This window comes from Leptodactylus fuscus, chromosome 5 (assembly GCF_031893055.1).
Source record: "Leptodactylus fuscus isolate aLepFus1 chromosome 5, aLepFus1.hap2, whole genome shotgun sequence".
NCBI classification, from domain to species: domain Eukaryota; kingdom Metazoa; phylum Chordata; class Amphibia; order Anura; family Leptodactylidae; genus Leptodactylus; species Leptodactylus fuscus.
Window position 1 is genome coordinate 101,872,645 of NC_134269.1, and position 15,328 is coordinate 101,887,972.

At 39.5% G+C, this 15,328-nt stretch overlaps 2 protein-coding genes across 3 annotated transcripts in view; one reads left to right on the forward strand and one right to left on the reverse strand.

The window, feature by feature from the left end:
• The window catches only part of KLHDC10 (kelch domain containing 10), a 42,823-nt gene extending 36,775 nt beyond the window's left edge, over positions 1-6,048 (forward strand). For both annotated transcript variants that reach the window (XM_075273910.1, XM_075273909.1), the window contains one exon: positions 895-6,048. In XM_075273910.1, coding sequence (XP_075130011.1) covers positions 895-1,104 — 210 coding nt within the window. In that variant the 3' untranslated portion in view covers positions 1,105-6,048. The remainder of the gene's footprint in view (positions 1-894) is intronic.
• A 7,577-nt stretch (positions 6,049-13,625) lies between these two features.
• The window catches only part of LOC142203310 (uncharacterized), a 37,263-nt gene continuing 35,560 nt past the window's right edge, over positions 13,626-15,328 (reverse strand). Inside the window, exons 19-20 of the mRNA XM_075273916.1 lie at positions 15,041-15,149; positions 13,626-13,699 (exon numbers count right to left, since the gene is read on the reverse strand). Of these exons, the coding sequence (XP_075130017.1) occupies positions 13,626-13,699; positions 15,041-15,149 (183 nt within the window). The remainder of the gene's footprint in view (positions 13,700-15,040; positions 15,150-15,328) is intronic.

The following is a 15,328-nucleotide window of genomic DNA, read 5'->3' on the forward strand; positions in this document are numbered from 1 at the left end:
GTTGTAAAGCTAGAGCCTTTAGGCTACAATCAGATGCCTGACGTGCAAGACATCCATGAAAAATATCCATATTTCACAGCCGTCTTGCACCTAAGTGGCCCCAGTTTTCATAGATTTACCCCATACATTTGACCTAGGACATGACCTATATTTTGACTGTTTGTAACAGCAGACCTTCAAAATTATGGTCCTGTGAATATTTCCCATTCACTAATATTGTATTCAAAGCTGCAGCGACACACACCCATTAATCACTGTTGTGTGGATGTAGCCTTAGAGTTACTCTAAGACTAACTCTCTCTTCAGTTTCATTCCCTGACTTTGCCTCTTGGTCACCCAGTTGGCAGGGAAATGAGGCACAACTTAAGAATTGCACAGTAGGTGGCATCACTGTACAGGTAAAAATAACAAAGTAGCTGCAGTATTAAAGCATTGGAACTTCACCAATCAAAAACTGACACACAACTTGGGATTTATTTATTTTTTTAATTTTATTTGCTTTTTAACAAGTGTAATACTGTAACAACAACACTCACACAGTATATAAACCTATTTTATCAAACTTATAGGGATGTTTCCTTCTCAAGTATAACAACTGATAAAGTGGAACATATTTAAACTAATGTTGAAGTGAATTGTAGGTCTGCAGATTTCGTGCCTCAGTGTTTTAAATCAATCTAGTCACTTAAAAAAAAAAAATATATATATATATATATATATATATATATATATATATATATATATATATATATATATCTTGTTTTGTGACCTGTCCAAACTACAGTTGACCCATAGTTGTTATAGAGTTACTTGTATTTATATGAAGTTTGCCAATGCATAGTGGTCCAATAATCTGTATTTTCCCAGCATGCTGATATGCACTTTCTCTTGTAGGCTGGCTGTATGTATATCCATGGAGGAGTAGTTAATATTCAGCAGAACAAGCGGACTGGATCTTTGTTCAAAATCTGGCTTGTCGTTCCCAGTCTTCTAGAACTGTGCTGGGAGAGCCTGCTAAAATATTTCCCTCACCTTGCCCACCTCCCCACAAATCAGCTTCTACAGATTGGACTATCACAAGGACTCATAGAGAGACTAAAATGAAGTTGTTTGCCCCCTGCCCGGAGTCCTACCCAGGAGTACGCTGCTAATGAGATCTGGATGCCTGGACCTGAACCGCACAGATTATACGTGGCCTTCAATCCTTTTCACATTTTCCTGTACCAGCGCATACATCAGCAGTTTTAAGTCCAATGCCTTTAGTGGCCATTATGTATTTTTATTCCATCAGGTATCTTGATGCTTCTTTACATTTATTTTAATTAATTTATTTGTACTCAATTGTAAGCAGAGCAGTTGGCAGAATCCATCTGAAACAGTCTTGCTATTTGTGAACTGTAGATTTCTTCAGCCACCCTCAAGTCCTTAGTAAATAATATCTGTATTGTGAAATGCGTTCAACTGCCTGAAACATTTTGCTTTACTCAGCAAGTGTAATCTGTGCAGTTCATGCTAATTCATTGACATGACATTCGGCTTCACTTTTCATGTAGACTTTTATCAAAGGCCTGAACCCCGTGTCTTGTTTGCGCGTCAGTGGCTGATCTGGAGGATTTCAACTGACTGTCTACCTTCATAGGATTACATGGACTTCTTGACAGCCCAAGATAATCTGACTGCAAAGGTTTTCATCTTGGCTTAAGATGTAAGGCGATAGAAGTTGCATCATTTGCTAAATCTGTGAAATTTGTAGCTGTAATGTCTCGCTCATGCTGCCTATTACTATTCTACAGATGTCACTACAGCTTCCAAGTCTGCATATTTACACTACTGGCCAAAGTCTCTCCACCATGGAGAACTCGGATGTAATCTGTCATTGTCTTGTAACTTGCCTTTTTCTTCCTCCCTCCAGGTTGTAGGAAGACTATTATTGGCAGCCTATGGCACCTATGCAGATCTGCGATGACTGACTGACTGCCAATTATAGTAGATTAATAATTCCATAATTCATTCATGTGGAATACAGACAGTTTCTTTCTTCCAGTGAAATTTCTTTTTGTGTGTTTTTTTAAATCTTATAGCTAGAATTGGGCTTTACTCTTGCCTGAAGGATTTATGGTGGAAATGCTACAAACCTAATGTGCTAACTACAACAAGCAAGAGTCTCGTATGCAGTTTCTTACTTCTCCTGGCTACCACATGATATTAGGAGCTACTTCAGATCAGGGTTGAGCGGGTGCCAAGTGGTTAATCTCCAGTTGCCTAACATTTTTGGTGAATCTGCTTAGATGTTTTTGAATGTCCTTGATGCAAATACATTACAATGATCAGCTTGCTTCTGATATGGTCGGTCTGGCTTCTCAGTTCTCTACAGTAGTAGTTCTTGGTGAAGCATACTCTGACCATCACTGTCCCTATGGCTTACAAAGCCAAGGGTGGCTGGTTTTATTGCAGAATGCACTCGGATGACTTCAGAGGGGGGTTCTTTTCAAATGTCATGGAGTAGGTTAGGACCCATTTTATAATGAACTGCACTTCTGCTCCCTTCGGAAGAACCAGATTCTGAACACTTACACGTGTGCATGAGGCCCTAAGTTTAGTGTTCTTAGTGTCTGTGTTGCATTTGTTTTTCCAATTCTCTGCTAAATGTTTGTTGATTTCCTGCAAAAATTTGGTAAAAAAAAAAATCCCCGTCATGTAGAATTTGTGAAGACATAGAGACTGTTGCAGTCTTGGCAAAATGTTTTAGTTCGATATAATTCCTTTCTTTTCAGAAGGAAAAAAAAAATCAAAAGGTATTAAGTTTTTCAGAGCAAAATTTGACTTAATATTTTTTATTTTTTTTACATAAATGAACATCTCTCCTACAAGAATGCTTAATAATTGTTGGATATCTGTTCTACAACATATACGCTTTAGATTCCTTTAAATTATTCTTTGGTTCAAAGCAACATCCAAGTTATATGGAGCTGTAACCCCGCTCCATGAATATAGCAGAATTACACAGTCCAGTCACATTAATGTGACCACCTGTCAAAATCAAGAATAACCACCCTTTGCAGAGCGGACCACTGTGAGACGTGCAGGAAGAGAGGGGATGTTGAGCCATGCCGACTCCAGTGCCGTGTCCAGCTGCGCTAGGTTACGCGGTTGAGCAACCATGGCGCGAACAACACCAATTGAGGTGGTCCCACAGATTCTCGATAGGGTTCAAGTCTGGGGAATTTGCTGGCCAAGGGAGTACGTTAAACTCATCCTGGTGCTCCTTGAACCATGCACGTACACTGCGAGCTTTATGACACGTCGCATTGTCCTGCTGGTAGATGCCATCATCTGAGGAAAAACGATTTGCATGTAGGGGTGAACATGGTCCGCAAGGATAGATGTATACTTGTGTTGATCCATTGTGCCTTCCACAATGATGAGTGCACCCAGATGGCTGATGACACGTGCCTTCTGCGATTGGTTATTTAACGTTGACGTCAAAAGTAGGCAGTGGTCACATTAATAAGACTGGACTGTGTAGCTGCTATGGAATACAATATTCCATGAAACATCCTAATGTCCCATTGAGAATACCCATGGTATACAATTCAGCATCATATGGCGGCACACAGTCCTTTGTGATACAGAGATGCAGGACAGGCTCTATGTGAATGAGACCTCTTTCTGGATGTCATTTCTGTGACAAGATTTGAGATGTGGAGGGATGTTTGGAAAGTGGAGCTTGAAATGTGTATCCTGCAGTTTTTGCACTACATATTCTTACAGTCAGCTACTTTTAGTTTATGGGGAACCTGTCAGCTGGTTTTTCACATTAAACTGGCCCCATCATGTGCAGGATGAAGTAATTCCCTTTCCATTGCAGCATCAGAAAATAGGGAATTACAGGAGGGACAGCAAAGTGAAGTTCTGAATGTTGTAAAGTGTTATATGAAATTGCCCTAAGCAGTCACGGTGGGCAGAGAGCGGCTTCAGTCTAGTCACAGGGGTCTTCTTACTAATTGTTCTTCCTGGGTGTGACTAATGTTATCTTCGTGACTGTAAAGGACACAACAGTCTCTTCTAGGAGCAGCTCACAGATAGTGTGACTAGGCTGAAGCCGCTCCCTGACTACTTAGGTTAATTTACATATAACTTTAATATTCCTGTAAGGGTAAGCTGTAGCTGAAGCTGTAAGGGTAAATTCACACGGGGGGTTTTGGATCGGAACCTGAGGCAGAGGCCGCATCAGGTTCCCATACAAAAACCGGGTAGCCGCAACTGAAAGCTGGTGCACTGCAGCGGCATCCAGCTGCGCACTCCGTTCCGGATTAGGCTCAATGAATGGGCCTAGTCTGGAGGAGGGAGTTTCTTCAGGGCAAATCAGCCTAAAGAATGAACGTCTTGCTTCTTTCTTCCGGGAACCAGAAGAAACGGCTCCTGGAAAAAAGACCTGAGCGGCTCCCATTTATTTCAATGGGAGCCGTCTTTTTGGTCAGGGTTTTGAAGTGGATACAGCCTCAAAACGCTGACCAAAAATACCCCTGTGAACTTACCCTAAATGTATCAGAGGAGCAGCAATAGAAAGGGCTTTAACTAAAACCTGCATAAGTTTATTGTGGAAATACCACCTGACAGGTTCCCTTTAAGGAACATGGGGAAGCCAGTTAATCATTGCGTACGGTCTCTTAGGACTGGTTTGTTCTCGCCTCTCTTTGATGTATTGGTTCAGTTTTTGAATGTATTTTGTATCCAATTTTAGTGCCTTTTTCATTAGCTTTAGTCATTTGTGCTATTCTTTCCTGTAAATATCCCAAGCAAGGCACTGTCTAAGCAATAATGTAAGCCAAATATATTTATTTTCTGCCTCCTTTCAGCTGTAATATATGAAATGCACCATGAATGTCTTGAATTAGAAGTAGAAACTGAATGTTTATCCGTGCAGTATTTCAATAGCCTGGGCACTAAAATTGTTTTCCATGACCCATTGCTTTATGGCACTGTAGTGTTTTAGTTCTGTTGCTAGCAATGTATTTTTTTTAATTTATTTTTTTGCATCATAACACAAAGTAATCACCGTTTTCTTGGAAAATAATCCATCAGTGTTTCAGAACAGCTTACTTGAAGTTCTAGATAGAAAGTCCAGTTACTAGTCTGTTTGGGCGCGCACTGTGCCATCGTTGTGCATGAGGCCTATCAGTGGCCACAGGAAAGGACCTGGCTACTTATGTTAATGACGTTACCGGGTCCTTTCCAGCCTCAGCAGTCACATGCAGCACAAAACTTCTAGCAGCAAAGACACCGCATGCCCTGAACTAGACCATGTTGGGAATAGACAATTTTTTTATTTTTTATTGTTTCACTTTCCCCAACTTCCTCTGCGAGTTGTCAAATTCCTGGGCAATCCCTTTAAGTCCAAGGCTAAATAGTGATTTTAATATTGCAATGTTGTTCTAATCAATTATACTTAATTAGAGCTAAGATGGTTGCCCTGAGACCTGACAGTCGGAAGAACTAATTCTGATGCTTTTCTGTGTGACTACATTACCAGCTAGTTAAAGCTGGCAGTACGACACCCGTGAGATGCCATGTACCCCTAGTCTAAGTCCTCTGCTTCACTTTACAACCTGCTGCCTTTTGTTAGTCAGTGACGTTCCACAAAGGGGTGGAAACTCCATACAGATAATATATGGGAAGATTGCTATTTACGTTTGATGAAAATAATTTTAGTTTTTAATTGCTAAAACTGAATCTGCCTTAATCCAAATGTCTCAGACGTCTCATAATTACACCATCCAAGTCAAGAATCAAATGTTAAGAAATGATCTGCTGTGAAAGGGGCAGAAGAACGTGCTGGTCGTTTTACTGCTACACAAACTCTAACGTTCTAGGCATGATGTATAAAGTATATGATAGACTTTCGTGTGTCGGCTTTTAATAGATGTACTTTTTAATTGTAAGAATTCAAGTGCAATATTTTTGCTTTGTCAGTCATGCATGAGAAATGCATTGTCGTTTTACATGTCTTTATTTTCTTGAAATTGAATAAAAAAATTTTTTTTTTAATGTATGTTTTTATATGGATTTGTTTTTGTATTTAAATCCTTATAAATGTAAAAGTCCCACTGATTCCAGACTTGGCTTGTAATTCCACAGCTACCATTTAATATTAGTTACTGCTGGGGGGGAATATTAGGGTACTTTCACACTACCATCATAGAATGAGAACGGCAATAGAATGACAGATGCAGACTCTGCGTGCATTAGTTCCCATTCATTCTAACATTAAAAAATAAAAAGTGACTTTTTTGCATTATATTGAATACAGATCCTATGACAGAGATGAGCAATGGACTATAATAAATGGTATTGTGAAAGCGCCCTTGGCTTCCAGAGCAGTTTAGTGTAGTCAATAGTGAACCTAGAACATAATGCTATATGGAAAATGTCACTTTTGGGACACTTGCTAATATGAGGTTTTAAAGGTAAGATTAATCCCTAAGGCAATGTGTTTTCTTAGATCTTTCTTTGGTTAAATTACTTTTGTAATAGGAAAATATTAACCACTTCATGTAAGTGTCCTACATTTATAATCCATCTAATTTGCAACAGTCTCATTGAATGTTTGCTGCAGAATCTGTATGTTCTACATGCAGTGATTGTTGCAAATCCTCAATTAAAATCCACATAAACTGACATTCTAGAGACTTAAAATCTGCACCATAGGTCAATTTCTGGGGGTGACTATGACCCAAATCAAAATCACAATTAACTGAGCATGTTATGATTCATGTATGATTATTGTCAGACTTAGCAAGTGTTATTCCTCCTATTAATAACCAAATCCAATATTCTGTGGCAGACATTTCAGCGATCCTCTTTAGGGTAAGTTAGTGGCATCCTTTATCTGATGACTGTGGGGTAGGATGTAATATCATTGAAATCCATTTGAGCACGTTCATATCAATTTAATTGAGCTAGGCAAAATTTTTTTCTTTATCTGCAGTATTCAAAGTAATAGTTCTGTGAGATTAATGTGCTTCTAGATTTTTTTTTTTTTATGCAGAACTACTAGTATTTCCTAATGGAATCATTAAAGGGATTCGATCATTTAAATCAGGTTTTTTTTTCTCAATCACACATAGGAATAGCCTTAAAAAAAGGCTATTCTCCTCTTTAGATGTCTACTCCGCGCCGCTGTTCGGTACAAATCCCGCTTTTTATCTGTATGCAAATGAGTTCTCTCGCAGCACTAGAGGCATCCCCAATGCTGCGAGAGATATCTCCAGTGCCGCCTCCATCTTCAGGAACGGCCTCTCTGCGTGTCTTCTTCCAGAGCTGGGTTCGAACTTCTACGCAGACACAGTTGGCTCTGCCATCGGGCCTCAGGCAGAGCCGATTTATGCATGCCTACCTGGTGTAAGCGGCCATTTTCTTGTGGCCGCTTATACAGTAAGCTGGGGTTAGTAGCCACAAAAAAATGGCTGCACGCAAGTTCAGTCCGCTCTGCCTGAGTCCCAATGGCAGAGTCGACTGTGTAGAAGTTTGAATCCAGCTCCGGAAGAAGACATGCAGAGAGGCCATTCCTGAAGATGAAGGCAGCACTGGAGATTTCTCTGGCAGCATTGGGTATGTCCCCAGTGCAGTTTGACAGCGGCCCGGAGAAGACATCTAAAGGTATTAGAATAGCCTTTTTTTTTTCTTTTTTTTTTTTTTAAGGCTATTCCTACGTGTGATTGAGAAAAAAGTGATTTTAATGATAGAATCCCTTTAAACTTCTAGTAGCAGGTAAAAAAACAAAACACAGCTGTGCCTTTTTATTACAGACATTAACCAAACTCCGTAAAAAGAACAAAACCTATCTTTTAAAGAAACATAAAATTTCCAAAAATGTTATTCATCACCTTCTAATACCTGTAACCTCATATGTGGATGGAATTTTGCTGGGCAAGGTATTTTTCATACCAAAAACCTGAGTTTATTATGAGACTTTTTTTCCAACAGTTTACCTCCTGCCAAAAAGTAATGTAAAAAACAAAAACTCCCAAACGCTTTTTATAGTATTTTTATATTTTAATGGTACAGGTTTTCCTGCAGCACTTGAACATGCAGTCATTCTATTGCTTATTGTATTACAGCAATACAGTAAAGTAGTAATGGTGCTGCACTGTGTGGTAGGAATTTCCACCGCCGTCATTGTGTAGAACAATAATAGAAGAAATGTAATAGAGGATTATCCACCAAGGTGGAGTTTTATATGATGGTAACAGTTTTCAAGGCAGATTTGTTTTACAGAATAGTGAAACCAATGGGATACAGACGTGCCTTGTCTCAATAGATGGTGTAAAAAAATTTTTTTACCAAACCCCAATTACAGGAGGAATATAGCCTGCTACAATGCACTACAGAACTAATCTAAGTCTCCTAGGATCCTGCCGTTCCCATGATATTATCTGTTTACATGGTGCTTAGGAAAGCAAGTTAAATAGGTACTAGTTTGAGAAACTTTGTATAATTCAATAGTACAAGTAATAAGAACTGTTACCAGAGAGAATACTCTCCAGTTTCAGCCTCTTCCCCTGCTAAGCTGACTCATGTCTATGGGGAGCAATGAAGGAAATGGAAGAAGCAATGACCAACTTTAATTTGATTCTGAAGCTAAGTAGAAGCTTTCTATATTAAACAAAGTACTGTATTAACATCCAAACATTTCAAGAATTCTCTACATGTCTTGCATCTTCCTGGGGCTGTTTAAAACTTTATAAATCTGCTCTCAAACTGTGAACTAGACAGTCTGAAGTTATGCCAGATTGCTCAGACCTTAGAAGTTTTGATTTTGTCACATTTTAATACAAGCCATGCCCACTTGTATTTTACACTAGATGCAACAAAATGCACCAGAGTATGAGACATATATATATATATATATATATATATATATATATAAATCACACACAAAAAGTGGGGGGGAAAAAACCAAACACTACAGGCTGATCCAACTTTGATGTAATGTCCCTAAAACCTGTCAAAATAAGGCTCAGAATTCCCAGAGGATAAGGCTTGCTTCTCCCAGTCTTTTAGCTGAAGTTATAGCTACTAGTGATGAGCAAACACTGTTTGGATCAGCTGATCCGAACAGCACGCACCCATAGAAATGAATGGAAGCACCTGTGACGCCGACTTTGCCAGTGGCCGGCCGGCGTCACAGGTGCTTCCATTCATTTCTATGCGAGCGTGCTGTTCGGATCAGCTGATCCAAACAGTGTTCGCTCATCTCTAATAGCTACCCAAAAGATAACCATTTAAAGTTCCAACATCTTAAATAGGCTCAAGTGGATGGTTTTGTAAGCTTCCTCCAATTTGATGTCTTCTGGTGTCCAAAACGCACCAGTAATCCTGCTGCTTTTCGGACTGGTCTTAATGGGGAGATCAAAAGCTCTGGAAGGAACTGTCACAGTCTAATCTTCTCCCCTTCCCTGTTTGGGTTGGAAAAAAAAAATCCTGCATTGACAGCAAAAATGAAATCTAATTTATTTATTTTTTTTATTAGATTGGGAAAATAAGTTTTTTGGCTTCCAGAAGTTGATTCAACTTCTCTCCAAAAAGTCTTCCAGGTTCAAAAGATATTCAAGCATAAATTATTTTTTTTTAAATTCACCTCCTCAGCCAAAGCACCTGTGATTCTTAGAAGTGACTCCAGGTTTCTAAAGGAAAATTGGACATACAATCCACTGATTATTCTTAAAAATTAAGTTCATCCCACAACTTTTACCTTGAAATTCCATCTTAAATATCACTTCTTAATTGGCTTAACCCTAACCTCAGGGCACAAGAGACTGGAAAAGCCCCCATTGCAGCTTTAGTTAAAACTACCAGCAGAATAAAATAAAACTTTAAAAAAAAAAAAAAAGTATCAGCTCTAGGATTCATAGGGTCCCAGCAAGTCTCTAGGTGGAAATTTCCCTTCCCATTCTATAATAAGTTTTAGGACCGGATGTTGTGAAAGAACCATAGCCTTCTATTTGGGGAAATAAAAGCAAACTCTTTATCCTGAGAGGAAGAGGTCTGTCGTATTTCAATAACCTTTAATAATAATAAGCTGATCAGTATTCTGTCTTCAGAAAATATAGAATCAGAGGTTTCCCCATCAGATGAATCAAAGGATTCCATCACTGACTTTGGGCATGTGCAGTAGCGCTCAGAAGGGAGAGTTACTGCACACGCCTGAGATTTCAAATCGCAGGATCGAGGCGACAGAGAATGGAGGCGGTTACACAAACAGAGGAGGATGAGGCATTACCAAGGTATGACGTAGGGGAGGGGGGGGGGGGTGCACGATGGCTTGGGGAATGCCCAGGGTGCACTGAGAGGTTCATTTACTTATCAGATTTAAAAAAAAAAAAAAAAAAAAAAAAAAAAGGCTATTCAGGCATATCACTATGTAAAAAACACGATTTCCAAATGATACAGCCCGTTTAAGGTCAGGTAAACTATTTCAAAACTTAATCTAAGGGTGCATTCACACTGAGTAAACGCTAGCTTATTCTGAACGTAAAACACGTTCAGAATAAGCGGCGTCTAAAGCAGCTCCATTAATTTCTATGGGAGCCGGCATACGAGCGCTCCCCATAGAAATGAATGGGCTGCTTCTTTCACTCCGTGCAGTCCCATTGAAGTGAATGGGGAGTGCCGGCGTATACGCTCCGGCATGAGCAGAGCTTGCCGTATACGCCGGCACTCCCCATTCACTTCAATGGGACTGCACGGAGTGAAAGAAGCAGCCCATTCATTTCTATGGGGAGCGCTCGTATCCCCGCTCCCATAGAAATGAATGGAGCTGCTTTAGACGCCGCTTATTCTGAACGTGTTTTACGTTCAGAATAAGCTAGCGTTTACTCAGTGTGAATGCACCCTAACTGTTACCATTCACTTCAGTGATTTTTTTTTATTTTTTTTTTTAAATCATTGATGTCCGTTTTCAGCCTCTCTGCCATGTATCTGCTCTTTTGGATGGAGTCAGAGGTTGGAATTGCAGGACCTCAGAGTATAGTGATTGGAGGTCCATGAGAGGTGAGTGGACCTGCTGTCTATGGACCTCAGTAGTGACATCATGTGGGTCAGGCCAGATCTGAAAAGATCCTAGAGTATAGTAAGTGTGCAATATTTGCAGACAACACAGTAGGAACCATGACAGGACATAATACTTTATGGAGAGGCTGTTACGTGACAGTATACGGTGTAGAGGAGACACTGGGATATTAGTGTCTGGAGGCTACTTTGGGACAGTGTGTGTAACTGGGGTGTTATACTGTCTGGGGATATTATGCCATTTAAAGTATAAGATGGCAGGGCAGGCCCAGGGCACAGTAACAATTGTAACTTTTTCAATAAAACTTTAAATGACTTTAAAGAATGGATTAGATGCAAAAATCTGCAAAAGTTTTGTGCAAATAAGGCTTTTTTAAAAAAAAATAAAATTTCACATATAATTTTATTCTCAGGGTAGGTCAAACAACTGATCAGGGTGGGTTTTGGATGCTTGTCCTCAACTGATGTTTTATTGAAGGGAACACCACCACAGTCCCTTTTCACATGCAGCTTGTTTGATAGTGGCCGTGTAATGGAACTACAACCTCTTCCCATACGGGCTCTGAGTATATAGTACAGCAGCTATTAAACAAATGGCACACAATGTAATCAGTGATTGAAGGGGCTGAGCAATGTAAACCAAACAGCTGATCGGGAGCCCTGGGGTTGGACCCCCAACGTAATAAATAATGAATAGGTCTTCAAAAAAAATGGCAAATACGCACTGGCTACTAGATGGAATACTCCCCCCAATGGTAAGCCAAGGGAAGTTAGTTATTCATAAACTATCAGAAATTTAGTACTGTACAAGCACTGATGCAAAAAATATTAAAACTTAGCATTTTTTTTAAAGGGTTTTTCAATAAATCTTAACAAGGTGTTTTCACCTGGAGCATCCATAAAACGTTACCAGATCAGATCCAGGTGGACCAACATACACATACAAATTGCAATCCCATAGGTTCAAGGTAAGGGACCAAAATACATTACATTTCTCACTTAGTTCACTTAAGGAAAGTAAAAAGAATTGTTCAATCTTACCCATTCAATGGTCTTAATATCATTTTATCCCCAAGTGGAAGTCGAGAGGAGACAGACCCTGGATATCCCTAAGCGCTGTCCCTCTATCCCAAAGACTCCCGCCCTAACAAGGGCAGTCCCAAGCTGAACCTACCAAGGAAACCCTAGCAGTCCCTACGCGGGGTTTCAGGGTGCTTTCACACCCATCATCAGGGGACCTTACTAACCTTATGCTACTGGGGTTTACCAAACACACACACAATCCCTTGCACATATGTGCTTTTAGAGAAAGTTACTAGCTACTGGCACAGTGGTGCACAGAAGTACCGGGATCACAAGTAAAAGTTATTCTGTTCCTAACGGAACAATTTGTGGCAGATCCAGGTGTCAGTGTATGTTGGTCCACCTGGATCTGGTAAGGTTTTATGGATGCTCCAGGTGAAAACACCTTTAACATTTATTGAAAAACCCTTTAAAAAAAAAATGCCAAGTTAATATTTTTGCATCAGTGCTTCTGCACAACATCAAAAAAAATGGATAGAAAATTAATCCTTTAAGGGATTCTCTTACCAGGAAACTCAGTATCAAAGCAGCCATAGTGCATTGCAGTGAACATTATGCTAAGAATCATACCTTTAAAGTCTAACAGTTGCACCACTTCTTTATAAGAATGTATTTTTTCAACTATGCAAATAAGGCTCAAGTGCAGTGGGTCCAAGATTTTATTGCAGCTGCTGGACTTCCAATATCCAATATTTTCAAACCCGAGCGCAGTCACTGCAGGTTTTGGCATGCACCTTCGCACTTGAGCCTTATTTGCATATTTATTAAATGGCTTTTTCAAGGAAAGGGTGCCTCTGCCAAAAGGTACGATGGTGCTCAGTATAATGGCTGGTTTGACACGGATTTTCCTTGTGAAAGGTTTCCTTTTAGGTTATCATTATCACACTTAATTCACTCTGAGTCCTTTGCATTGAAATCCATTTAGAAATACGTAGCCATACACCTGGTTCAAGGCCCTAAGCCTTTCACCTATATTCTATGCACAGAGACCTACAGTAGCGATATGCAGCTTCTATCTCTACAGTTGTTGGGCATATATAGATTAAATAATAGAAAGACTATTTAAATACAGCAGGAAACCTATAGCTTCAAGCAAAGAGTCTTTCAAACATAGAAAGTTAGTTTATTTATAATTATTTGTGTACATCTTTAAATATATGCAAATACAAAAAAACATCAAAAACAGCATGACCTGTGCGGTACAGAACAGAGATGTACACGAGCTGGTTCATCCCAGGCTGGTCAGAGACTTAAACACAGGAGAGAGGTCAGGATTGTTTGGTTGCAGGAGTCTCAGCAGGTATGGCGCATCCACACAGCTACACTTCAGTGGTCTGGCAGCTGTATGGATCTGGATATACAAGTTCCAAACTAAATGGCCTTGCGTATTCCTCTTTCTATAGGCGTCAACCTGCTGTCATTTAAGAGCAGTTTTTGCAGTCTATAAAGTGGTGACTGTTCTGTAAGAAGGATCAGCAACCAGCAGGAGATGGTGCAAAGAAATACATGGCGAGCAGTATGAAGTAAACCATTACCAGGGCAGTTCCTGCAAATAGTAAGTGCTTGAGGTTACATCTACAGATAAATGAACGACTTAGATACAATTTATATGCTAACCTCGCATGGAGAGGTGTATAGTCTGACCTGAAAGCCATCTTTAGGCCAGGAGATGATCGGAGCAGAACATGGTGTATGTAAAGCATGTCAAACTAGGCTTGGAGGTAACACAGCCCAATGAACTAGGGAACTGCATTTCCTCCTGAAATTTTTGCAGGCGGATTTTTAGAGGCTGCAAAAATCAGCATTTTTTTTTTTTCTGATTTTTCCTGACTCCCTTTAATTCCAATGTGTTTTCCAGGGCAGAATTCATCTTAATATATGTCCTGACATCACTAGTAGATTTTCTTTTTTCCCATTTAGTGGAAAAAAATCAGCTAATTTCCATTGAAATGAATGGGAGAGTTGTGAGGCAGTTTTTTGGCTGATTCAGTGTCAAAATTTTCTTGCAAAAAACTCAAGTGTAAACATTCAATAAAGCAGTTTTCCACTGGTATGTAAATAATGCCGAATCAAAAAATAATGGAAGTTTTATAATCTTTCATTTAGGCTAGGACCCAACGATGTAAAACACACCTAAAGCCTTATTCACTTTTCCAAACCAGTTTATAGATGCAAAACTCGACTATTTTTTACAAAAATCCATATTTAGAATGAGTGTTTTTGATATGGGTTAATTTTTTTTCTCTTCATTTGAGCAGTGTGCTATTCATCTTTTTCATGGACCCACACATTAAAAAATAAATAAAAATCGCAGCACGGACACACTGCGATTTCCAAAACTGTCCCGGTTTTGAAAATCGCATCATGTCAATTATGTCTACAGAAACGCCGGCGGCTTTCCCATAGATATAATTTAACAGAAAGTCCGCAGAGGAAAACCCTGTGAACTTACTGTTCAAAGCGCTGCAGGAAGAACCGCAATGCATTCATGCCGCGGTTGTTCCCGCAGTGCCTTAGCACAGCGGTTCTGGCCCGTGGGGCCTTAGCCTTAGACTTTAGTTTGACTGCTCAGCTCAAGAGCAGCTTACTCTTGCTCTCTATTTTTTAAGGGCCTGTGCACATGGAGTTAACGCGAGTGCATTTTAGCATAATACACGTGTATAGAATACACGTATTAGAATAACATTCCAACTGACCTCATTGAAATTTTTTACATGTGTAAAAAAAAAAAAAACGCATAAAAACGTGACGTGTTTTTTACATGTGTAAAAAATTTCATTGAAGTCAATAGGAGTGTTATTCTAACATGTATTCTATACACATGTATTATGCTAAAATGCGCTTGCGTTAACTCCGTGTGCACAGGCCCTTACAATACACAGCTTACCTTGAAAATAGTCACACTTTCCATCCATAAAGATGTAGTTCATCAGGATCACACTAAACATACTGGCCCACAGGTGAAGATCACTAAATATCAAAGTAAATCCTGATGGCTGGGTAGAAAGAAAAAAAAATAATTAACTTAGCAGCGGGGCCATACACAACAGGCTGTACTTATGTTGCAGATTTAGCTGATTTTTTTTTTTTTTTTTTTTTTATCCAAAACTAGGAGAAGTAGAAGTGCATCCTTAAGAGGAATGTAGGGCCCCAAAAGAATCTTTCATCAGTTGTT